Genomic DNA, 12,261 nt, shown 5'->3' with positions numbered 1-12,261 from the left:
CTTCTAGATGCAAAGTTAATATTTGAAAGTATATGTAAGTTTTCTAACTTACATTTATATTGTCTTCAGATTATTTTCATTACTTCTGTCTCACCTTCAGGAAGTCCTTAAGTATCACTGTAATTCATTCCAATGAAGCACACACTATCTTGCTGTTCATGTGTATGCTGCAAAGGAAATGGCCATTTCAGATATCCAGAGGAATCAAATTAAATGGTAGAGCTTTTAAGCTGTGGGGGGAGAGAAATCTATAAGGAGAATCTTTGGGTTTTGTGTCTATGTGGAGCTTTTGTTTGGGTTTTGCTTGTTAGGCGTGGGGAGGTTTCTCATTTTGTCTTTGTTTGTTGCTGGGTTTTTTCCCCTGGAAGACAATATCCCTTTTTGTGCCATTTGATATTCCCTGTACAGCCGTCTACCTGCTTATTCAGTAAAACACCTCAGGGTAAAGCATTAATATTCTCATTTCTTTTCATTCTTTTTTTTTTTTTTTTTTTTTTTTTCTGCAAAGTAACCATTGTGTTCTAGCTCAAAGAATGGCAGTTGAAGTTGCAGGGAGGGAGGAGACAAAGAAAAAGAAAACAGGAGTTTAAATCCTAAAGAGTAGTTTTCTTAAATCTAGATTTCTTAACACTAGACCTAATTGAAAAAAAAAATTATTCCTCAACATCCACGTTCTTTTAATAAAAGCTTTTCCTTCCCATTTTCCTAATAGGAGGGCTTTTCTAAAAGGTGGTAAATAAGCTTCTCTTTAGGTCTTGGCTGATAAATCCTTTGAAGCTCTATTTTGCACTGTTTTGATGTTTTAAAGAATTTTAGTGTCTAAGAAGCCAGAAATACTTCTCCATCTACTTTTCTCCTCCTGTCAACAGTGTATCTGATGCTTAATTCAACATATTCCAAATAAAAGGCTAGTTGATATTTATTGATATTTATTTATACAGGAGAGTACAAGATATGAAAATAGTTTTGAGGGCTGTGGTTTTAGTCTTTCTTCCTTAATATATCACTAAAATAGAATGTATTTATAGCTTCTAAAATATAGTTAATATTTTAAAAAATATATATATTTACTAAGTGATCAAATATTTGTGTGTGTGGTCTACTGTTAAATATCTAATTTCTCTTATATTTTCCTCACAGATTTGTTCCTTACCACGTCACCAAATTCCAAAACTATTCAGTTTGAGACATGGGTAAATAAGGTAAGAGAGAAAACACAAATAACCATTCTGTTGAAACACAGAAAAATTATATATGTCAGAAAAGAACTCTTTGGGGTTTATGTTGATTTATAGATAGAAGACTGATCAGTTTGGTTTTATTCTTGCTGTCTGAGAATTTTATTTTTCTTTTTTTAAATGAGCTTTGTTAGATACATGACCCAGGTCTTGAGTAAGGTTTTCTGGGACAAAGGTTCAAAATGTCATTTCTGACTGTTACAATACACATGCAAGTTACATTTGAGGAAGTCCCAAGTCCTGTGTTAACTAAATATCATAACTGAAATTCAAAGTTAAGGAGTAATAGATCATGGTATTAATAATCTATTGAAATTCTGCTTTTGTGTTGTCTAACCTGGCCAGGGGTATTCTTTGTACCTTGTTATCCAAAAGAACTTGAGCTATAAGTTCACTTTTTAATGATGAGAGAAAGTGCTCAATGTGTTTCTTACTAGTTAAGGGATGAGGTTTTGAGGGCTTTCCTGAAAATGAATACATCAGATCACAGTCAGTCACTGCAGAACAGAGTCTTGTCTGAGATAATCTGGCCATCTTCTCCCAGGCAAGAGTAATGAAAGCATTGAGCCATGAATCCTGTATTTACAGCTTTAGGTAGACTTTAAAAATCATTGGCCGTTGAGTGTTTGTAAGTACAAAAGGTGTTTGTCCTGTTAGTGGGGTTTCTTAGAATTGTCTTACAAATTTTGGATTTGTATTCTAGATACAATCCTGCATTATACACTGTGTATTGATAGATTTGCTTATCTTTAGAAAGAAAGAATTATGTTCTTTGGAATCAATCAACCCAAGAAAATAGGTCATACATGTAAAATACTTGGACATGTGTATGGAACTACAAATAACTGATCCATTATAAGCTGTTAAACTGCTCTTTGGAAAAAAGTAATTCCCTTCATTGATGCATTGTAAAATGCCTTTTAAATATTTGTCTATACAAGATATGCTTTTAGGGCCAACTAAGGGCCTCTTCTATTTCACTGCATGGAAATGCATCAGTATGAATTTTTCTCATCAGAATTATTATAAATTATATGTCAAGGTAAAGATATCTAGTCTGACATGCAGTACCAACAGCACTGACTGTGTCCAGAGTTGCATTGAAGTCTGCAAACTAAAGATGATGTGAGTCATGCTGGATATGGATAACTCTGCTCCTTTGGCTCCGTGCCTTGCTGGGCCTTTGTGCAGAGCTGATGGCAGTGACTGGGAAGGGGGCTTGGTCATCTGACATGGCTGCAAAAACTCAACACCTTACAAAGGGTTTGTGCCAGCTCTGATCCTGTTCTGTGATAAACAACAACCCAGCACTTTTTATCTTTCTGATGGTATAATGGACTATTGTTTTCTCTAGGCCTAGATTTTAATAAAGGATAAGTAAAACAAGTTCTAAGCCAGACCTAATAGAAAATCAGTTTATTTCCTAATTAGAAGGCAAATCAGGACCCACTTTTTAATTTTTACGCAGGTGTGTTATTACATATTACATACATCTATAAAATATGCAAAAATGTACAGTAGTATTCATAACCACTTAATTATCATTTAGATAATGTTGCTGAAATAATCCAGTCTCTTCCTCATAGCACAGCAAAATTTATGGAAATTGTATCTGAATATTACTATTGATGGATTTCCACAAGAATCCAAGAAGGATTAGAAATGCAAAAACTCAGTCCCAGTTTTTGAAGAGTGTAGTTTTTTCCATAGGTGAAATGTCTCTTATCTGCTAAAGCCTTTCACTAGTGATCTGTATTTTCTTTGGTTCAAAAGTCAGTTTTTATCACTTACTCTGCAATTCAGTCTTTCCATCATCCGTGTACTGTTTCCTAGGATGGGAACTTCTCTAAAGTTGGAAAAAGTAAGGAAATGCCCAGTGGTGCCAAAGTTGTTGGACAGTCTGTGTTTGCAGATTTTGGTGAGTTTGCTTCTTTTACACTGCCCTGAGTGTTGATTTCCCATGTTTAGGTTAGCTGCTTTACACCAGAGAACAAATAAAGGTGTTTAGTGCTAAATGAGGTTTTTATGTTTCTCTGCTTTTTCTCTTTAATTTTTTATATTTATTTGTAAATCTTGAAATGTCTGGGAATAATTATTTACAAATTCACCTTTGGTTATCCCAGTACATTCTGCCTCACGTATATCTAATTTTTGTTGCTTTCAGGTGTGGTGCAACACTAAATTTAATTTTATCAGACACTTATTTTATTTGTCATTATTTTAATTTTGTTTTCTCTAATCTTGTTCAAAGAACATTATCTGATTAAATGTTTCTAAATTCTTCACTTGTATGAACTAATAAAGACTAAATGAAATAAAATTACTTGAATAAAATTTGCTGGAACATGGTAGAATCTTAATGGTTATAATTGAAAATTCTGCTAGGCTTTTGGACAGGAGAAAAATTTAATTTATATGTAAATCTATTTTTGCAAGGGTTAGTGAAAGCCTATGTTTTTCTATTAGAATGTACCTTTCCAGTCAATTGTGGCTTATCAATGTTTTTGTCATGTTACAAAATAGGGCATGTTGGTTTTGTAGTGCAAAAAATACTATTTTTCTATGCACGAAAAGTAACCATTTTCCAACCAGAAGCAAAGTGTTGCAGGATTCTCTGCTGACATAATTGACTGTAAATAACTTCTTAAAAAAAATTTACTGTATTTATACAACATACTTGTTACAGTGAGACTGACCTTGTCTTTAACTGTTGACAAACAGTAGCCTTGTTTCAACATTTCCTTCAAAAACTTATTTTAAAGAAAATGACAAATTTTCAACTTCTTGGACTCAGAGAATGACTCGCTCTGTGGTGCCACTTACTAGTGTTTTGAGGCTGACATGTGAATGCAGGACACCTCTGCTGGATGAGTGATGGCCCTTAGATCAGATCTACAGGAATTGTCAGGTAGAACCTGAACCGTGCCCCAGGCTCTTCTGTGTAAAGTTTACCCTATTTTCTAAAATCTTTGACAAAGTTTTAATAAAATATTTTACTATTTATCTTCAAGTTTGAATACTTATGTATGTAACATATGAAGGAAAGAATAGAATAATACTGTTTCTGCAGTTAAAAAAATTAAGTGTGCTGGGTCTTTTGTAATCATTTTCCAAGCTGATGTTCTGAATAATTTGTCTTAATAGGTACTAAATAGAAATTTTTGTTATAAGGTTTTAACAATGGCAATGTGAAGAGCTATCTTAATGTAGGATAATTTTATCTCTATGTTAGGTGGCTAATGAGCCCAAATGATAAATCATAATCTTAGAAATTCATAGTAATTAAGGGAATAGTAATAAACCCTGGGATATCTTCACAAAGAGAAGTGGAACTGTTCCAATGTTAAAGTTAAAATTTTGAATGTATGGCTAAATGGAGTGTGCGGTGCTATGGCAGGGCAGTGGTTTGGTACAGCTGAGTTTGGGAGGAAGGGCAGTGGCCCAGGGACTGCTGGGCTGGAGTTCCAACACCCATGCTCAATGCCCTCACTGCTAATTATCATCAGATTCATTTGTTCTGCACCAGCCCAAGAACAAAAGGACAGCATCTCCCATGATGAGTGTGCTGCTCTCTCACAGTAGCTGCATTTACCCACTGTGCTATGTCTGCTCACATTTAGGTACTTCAGAACACTGGCTTTGAGCACACACCTGCTTGTACTGAGCTGGGGTTAAAGACAATGCATTACTACAAATGGATTGTCAGACTTGAACCTCTCCTGTTTTCTGTTTTCCATTTCAAAACTGACAGAATAATGATTGTTGTAAGTCAAAGGAAGTTAAGGTATGATGGTTTGCAGTTTGGAATAATGTGGCTATCTGTAATGGGGCCTGATTGATTGCACAACAAGTCAAAATACCACAATGAAATGGAAAATAAGGTATGTTAGAAGACAGTGCTGCCTTCTACCTTTGGCAGGTTTTGCCAAGCTGTGCATGATGCAGAATGTGCTGTGCACCCACACTCTGCTCTGCCACAGGCATCCTTTTCTTGGCACTGGGACGCAGCCACTGACAGTAGAAATGTTTGAGATACAGGCACAAGGCTCTGACATTCTTACTTCTGGGTTGCTTGCCTCTATTTTTCTCCCCTCCTTGACATTTTCTGTACCCCACAGCTGATGTGCCAGCTTTGCCATTTGCTAAAGGTCTCAGAGGGTTCTGTATCTCTGTGCTTTCAGTCTGCCACTTCTCATGAATTAACCCTTGTGCATGTTGGGCTCTGCAGCAGTGTCGGGCCCAGATGTGAGCTTGGGGCTGTGCCACTTGGGCTGCCTTCCCTCTCACACCCACCCTTCTGCTTGTGCCTTCTTGCACTCCTGCAGTGCAAGATTCTGATTTACTGATCACACCTGCCTCTTAACAAAATAAGCATTGTTTCAAAAGGTCACTTTGTCTAACATTCTTTCCTGCTTCTGAAAATTTTATTTGAAGTACCCTTTCCAGCCATGAGTATTTACCAGTCATTTGAAAAAAGGGGGGAGCTTTGTATGAGATTCTGACTGAGAACTTGCAAAAGCAACTAATTTGGGGTAAGATTTCCATTCTTAAACTAAGCAGGTTGAACAACAGCTATCAAGTATAAATTATTTGGCTAAGTGGAGTTGGAAAAACCAGCAATTAGGTGACTCATGAGAAACTGTCACAGATGTTGGTATAATCTTTGTACCAAGTGTTCCTGAAATACTGAAAAAAATAAAGATTTCTTTCCATTAAAAAAAATACGCAAATGTATGTTTGTATGCATCTAAAAGTCCAGTATGTTTATATATATGTGTGTGTATATTTTAATGGAAAATTACACAGAAGGATGTGTGTATATATCAATGCATTTATGGTAATTGAGTAGACCCTACACTTTATAGCTAAGTTGGAACCTCTGTAGTAAGTAGCACTTCCCCCTGTTACATGATAGCAGTGATTTGTACATCAGTCTGACCAAAGGACAGGGAACAATTGACAAATTTGTATTGCCCTTTTAAAAATAAATCAGAAAAGCTTTTTGACATCTATTACAAATGGCATTTCAATTGATTAAGGTGAGCAGAGTTGGGTGCTAGAGAATTCTTTTAGTTGCCACATTGCTCCAAACAAGTAAGAGCTCTTCATTATTACTTTTCCTATTCTTCTCATGTCACTATGGTAATTGCAGTGCAGTGGTTGCTATAGCAAAAATGATTAATCCTGCACTGTTGTTATCTGTGAGCTGGCAGAGGAGTTTTATAAGATCTGCTTGTACCGTCTTTAGAGGAAATCATAGATGTTGTCTAGAATCCTGATAAATACTTGCAAATATATAGAGAGTTTTATTAAATGTCACTTAAATTACTAGGAAAATGTTGTATTTTTCAAGAAATTGAAGGATTTCAATGGGATGATCTGAAAATGACCAATTTTTTTAGCATTAGATGAATGTGAACCATATTTTGGACACGATAACTTGCTATTTTCTCATTAATTTAAAGATTAATGACATGTTTTTGAAGTAGTGAGTCAGAAATTATTAGCACAGGATATTGTGCTGATTATACGATCCATTAATTCATTTCTATAGGAAATTGGTGTCATAATTGATATTTAACTATGATTGGTTTAGTTGGATAGCAGAGATTTAATATCATCCTTTGGTATCTGAGACTGTAAAAGTTTGATTAATCAGTCATTGATTTTGCTTAGTTAAGGCAAAGAACTTTCTTCTGGCCTGTATTTAAAGGAGAGTGAAAATGGCTTTTTGAAATCAAAATTGATCATGGTGTCCTCACAAGTAAATACAGCACAGCTCTTTGTTTCTCTAGGTAGCATTTAGCCAACCCAGTCCTTTATTTTTTTTAGTCACCATTTGATTTCTTAGCTGCTGCCCTTTCTCTTCTCTAAGAAGTTTGCATTCACCCCTGCTATGCACACTTTTTGAGCTATGTTGTGCTTTTTGAGCAAATATGGGTTGGGTTTGTTAAAGTTCCATCAAAGTTTTTTAGAGACCTGAACTCAGTATTTAAAATTCAGTTATCCAACTAATAATCCTAAGAGAATCCTCTCTGTTCTCCCCCCTACGAAGTAATTGAACTATTTCATGTATGTTAACTACTTGTATGACATGTGGTAGCAATTATCACTTTCCTTGTAGGAAATGATAGCTCATTATTGCCAGTTAATTATGTTTAAGCAGGATAACATAGTGCCTAACTTTGGGGGTTTTTCAGCCTTTCATTGCACTGTGCCAAGTGCATTTTGTTAAAAGATTTCTTTATTTTCTTAAGTAGACCTAAATTATTCTGCAGCTGAATATACTTTAAATGCACTGCTTTTCTGCCTGTAGTTGCATTTTGATTTTGTACCTTTTAATTTTGTCTGTCACAACTTCAGTCTAGCATCTGAATTTCTTTCTTCCTTCAGAATGTTGCATCCTCAGATACAGTAGCAATGTATCAAAGGGAAATTTTAATGGTATATTTTCGTAAATAACCCCTTAAAAAAAGCATTCTTCTTTGAGCATTGTGTTGTGAAAACATTTAGTGCTTTTGTAGTCAATGAAAGGATTCTCTGAGAACCTAAAGGTGCAGGGTGACAATACTTCTGTGCATGAAATGCTCTGCATATGAGGAAAGCTGAGTTTACTGGAATCAGTTTGGGTAGAAAAGGTATGAAAGTTAATGGAAAAGAAGCCTTCTGAGAGACTTTAGATATGGAAGAGATTCTTTTAGTACCAGATGCACTTCAGAAACAGCAGTGTATAGAAATGTACTAAGTTAATTGGCACTCGTGTTTTGAGTGTATGAAAGTGTATTTAGGAGCTAAGTCTGTTTTCTTTGTTAATTTGTAACCAGCAATGCTCTTCAGTGACACCTCAATGCTTTAAATGTAGTTCCCGAACACTGTCAATTTTGGATAGGGGAAAATCAGGTTCACATATTTTGCCAAGGTCTTTATGTGCTGACAAATGCTAGTATCTCCTGGGGAAAAAAAAAAAAAAATTGCTGTTGCTTCATATTAATTTTTGTCAAAGGGGCTTGAAAATGAAGAAGAACTTTGCTCTGTTTCCAACAATAAAAATTGGTGTAGTGCTGCATGTGTCACTTGGTTATCTGTTCCTTGTTGAACAACCTCATCACAGGATTGAATTTTTCTTTGATGCTGTTCATGGTTGGTACAAGAGGAGCTCTGGGCCCAGGCTGAGCCGACCCAAGGCAGTTACACCAGTGGCTTGCCTTGCTTTGTGTTTTCCCTTCCTTTGGCAGCACCTGGAGGTTTGTTGCCATGGGAGCTTTGAACATGTGGAACATCACCGAGCTCTAATCGTACAGCCAAGCTTGGGAGTTTGTTTTAATATGAAACAGGTGAAACAAGCAGCTTTCAGCAGAAACTGCAACAGGAGTTTAAGCAATTATTTTGGTTGGTGTGGGAGCAGTTCACATTGTACTTGATGCAGTTTCTTTTCCCTGCTTGGATCACAGTTAGTCCTGGAATTTCCATTCGAGGCAGAAGGCCGCACTGTTGGCTCCGGTGCAGCCTGGAAGTCTCGCTGTGCAGTTTGCTGGCACGCTGTGTTTAAGTGCTTCTATGCAGTGGAGCTGTGAATATGGATTCTTTGGAAGGACTTAAAATCAGAATTGATTTAGTGTCAAGGAGAGGGTTATGAAGATTTCTTTAATGTCCACAGAACTTTGAATCATCTCTAAAAGCTCTTTGCATCTCTTTTTTGATGTTATGATTCACATTTGCTAAAGGCAGCTGACATTGATTGTTTTAATAATGTGTAATTATCTTAGTAATTTATAACTCTGTCATGACCATCTCACTGAGCACCTAAAGGCACAGAGTAACAAAAGAATTCTAATGATTTAATTACTTGAAGATAAATTTAAGATAATCAGCTTTCAAACAAACCTTTATTTTATTTGAATATCAAACCCAGTTGTACTTATTGTAGGTTTCTTGTCTGCCCCAGAATGATATTGCTATAGTACAGTCCTAACAGGGCTTTTTTCTTCTTTTTCCTCTTACTGTTCTTCAGCACTGTAAATTGAAGATTTGTGAGAGAGGGTACTGAGAACTCAGCAAAGACCAGTGGGAGAAATGTATGAATGAGAACTTTGTGGTATATGTAGGTTCTTTCTATGTTCAAGTTATGAAAGCTGACTTTGGCCTGTATAGTTAGCATATTTCCATTTCATCTAATAGTTAGGGTTAGAAAGGACCTATACAGATCATCAAGTTCAACCCCTCAACTTGCTAGAAAACAACTACTTTTCTATTTAACAGAACTATAATAAGTTACAATAGTCAGTCTGTGAGCTCAGGATAACCCCAAAAAATTGATTCCATTTTTGTTTTTAAAGGATCAGAAGTAAGATTACACTGCAGCAGAAGTAAAGAGCATTTAAATGGAAAAGATTTAGATCATACACCCACCAAAAGCTGTCTTGCTCTTCATAGCTACAACTTTATCTTGCTGTATTATGAAACAGTTTTGGAGTGAGTGATCACAGAACTTGTCATTTCCCCAAGTGCCATTTTCTTCTCAGAGCCCATGTTGGAAAGTGCATTGCACAAGCATGAATCTAACAGTCCTTGAACCTGGTCACAAAAGAGCACTTTTATGACACCTTTTTCTTTGTTTAAGGAACTTTTGGATTGAGTGTCTTTTGCCTAGGTTTACTTATGCTAAGTTACAAGTGGGTTTGTTTTACAAGCACCTCTCTGATACTTTGGGGTTTGGGAAGAAGTTTCTTTTGTGGAGCTCCTTTGACCATTTGCTATTTGGAATTCAGTTTATTATGTGTTCTCAGACTGCAGTACCTTGGTATTGCTTTTGGAGCATCAAACAATTCTAATAACATGATGTTGTGTTTAATCTGATTGACAAGTCTTTTTCTGCTCTCTCCCATTCAAATTTGCTTTTAGAACAGATTGAAAATACTTGAGCTGTGTTTTTTGCCGGTGTGAACATTGGCAATCAATGTTAAAGCTCAGCAATGTCTCTCGCACAGCCTCTCTGTGTGAGGTGTGCTCCCAGGGACCTGCACAGGCAGTGGCTTTGGGTGCTTGGATTGGGCTGCCAGTACTTGCCAAACATGGGCAGGGTGTTGGGAAGAAGACTCTGTGTCTGTGGCTCTTGTTTGAAATATTTCTTGTTTGAAATACAGCAAACAGGCAGTTGTAAGTAATGATTCTCACATGATTCCTGGATGAAATGGGGCTTCTAATTTTGTCTTTACATATTCAGACATAAATACAGGTTTGCAGGTGATGAGTACGTAGGACTGTTCTTTTTCTAGCCCTTTCCACTGCCTACAAAACTTGATCTTTATTAACCATGGAGTTATGCTGTGTCACAGTCAAGCCAGAATCCTGTGTTGAGAATTTGCTCATTAACAGTTGAGTTTCTGGTTCTCTGTCAAAGGTTCTCTAAGCTGAGTGGTGCTAGCACAGGACACTTGGAGTCTGGAGTGTTTGGGCATACCTACTGCTGCAAATGATACTGAAATTAAAAATGAGATTTCCATCAGTTTGGAATGAGATTTCATTTTTAAATGAACGTGCAGAAATGCAGAGCAGCAGACCCCAGGAACTGAGTGAAGATCACAGAGGGTCTCCAGAAACAGGTAGACCTTGGTTGAAGGAGATTATTAGAGACATGTTATGCAAGGTATTTTTCATAAATACATGAAACCACCGTAGGTGTGATTGGGTCATCCAGCTGTTGTCACCAATGCATGTCTTGTCAGGTGTGAATATATAATTGCACTGATCAGTTGTGCTGGTGGTACTCTTTTGAATTTGTCTTCCTATGTGAAGAAATCTAACTTCAAGATCAGAGTTTAAAACTGAAGGATGTTTATTTACATTGGGATTTAAACCAGGCATGAAGATAGGAAGTGTTTCTTGGATCCAAGGTGAATTTGTTGTTAATGAGTTAAAGCTCTTAAGTTAGCAACTTCTGAGGGTGTTTTTTGTGTGTTCTTCAAGGTCAGTTGTTTGCATTCCAACAGGTGCTTCCAAGATGCAATCATGTAAGGATAAAGAAGGAAATATTTTCTTTCAAAACTGGAAAAGCTTCTGTATCGATTAGTTGATTTCACAGTGTCTTTGAAAAAGCTTCAGAAGTGCAGGAAACATTTTATTTCTGGTTATAAAAGATGGATCTGTACATTGTAAGATGTGCTTTAGAAATAAAAACTGGAAAAGAAGTAAGAAGTAATATGATAGAGATGAAGAATGTTGGACTTTTCTTCTTTTGATTGCTACTTTTCTGTAATACAGTATTTGACTAATTAAGATTTTCTTAAACTATTTTGCTACAACTCACAAGATATTCTCATTTCATTGATTTCCTATTTCCAGCTACATGTTCAATGCTGGAGCTTTACTTGAAACCTTTTAAGTTTAGCATTTGTTCTGTCTACTCTGACTGCCTAATTAATGTTTTTAAATCTCATCTTTGTGATCTTTAAATTCAGCTGAGCACAGAGTGTAAAACAGGAAAATAAAGACCAAACAAAATCCAAGGAAATCAGTCCAGTCTCTATAGTATGGCTCTCTCTATGTGAGAAACTTTTGTGAGGTGGATACAATAATAATTTGATATGTGTCATATTAGGAATGGTCTCTCATTTTGTTTTCAGGATGTTTTTTGATAAAATTTATTTTTAAAAGAAATCTTTTTTTTTTTTTTTTTTCAAAACTGTGCTGTAAATTTTCAACAGATTTTTCTCTTATCTTGAACTTTATTTTTTTAACTACTGGATTCTTAAATATCTGTTACACAGAATTGAAGAGAAATTGCAACTGAAAACATGATCTTGTAAGAGAAATTATATAAATGGATGTTTATCTTCTGGTCAAAGGAATTGAGGAAACTCTGGCCTTCCAATATGGAATATATATCATGGTATTTTCAGTTGGTGGGGATAAAGGCATGGTGTTTGATGCATATTTGCATTTATTCATTCTTTGATCATACTGAATATTTTAATCAAGTCTTGAGCTCGTAATTTATCTACAACACCTTCATGTATAAGGTGAT

General features: G+C 35.9%; 1 protein-coding gene across 1 annotated transcript in view; it reads left to right on the top strand.

Moving 5' to 3' along the window:
* Positions 1-12,261, top strand: part of ITFG1 (integrin alpha FG-GAP repeat containing 1) — a 72,926-nt gene that overhangs the window by 21,393 nt on the left and 39,272 nt on the right. The window contains exons 7-8 of the mRNA XM_021540304.2: positions 1,141-1,202; positions 3,072-3,156. Of these exons, the coding sequence (XP_021395979.1) occupies positions 1,141-1,202; positions 3,072-3,156 (147 nt within the window). The remainder of the gene's footprint in view (positions 1-1,140; positions 1,203-3,071; positions 3,157-12,261) is intronic.

Source organism: Lonchura striata, chromosome 13, assembly GCF_046129695.1.
Source record: "Lonchura striata isolate bLonStr1 chromosome 13, bLonStr1.mat, whole genome shotgun sequence".
NCBI lineage: Eukaryota > Metazoa > Chordata > Aves > Passeriformes > Estrildidae > Lonchura > Lonchura striata.
The sequence above is the reverse complement of the archived record's forward strand: the minus strand, read 5'-3'. Positions and strand labels throughout refer to the sequence as shown.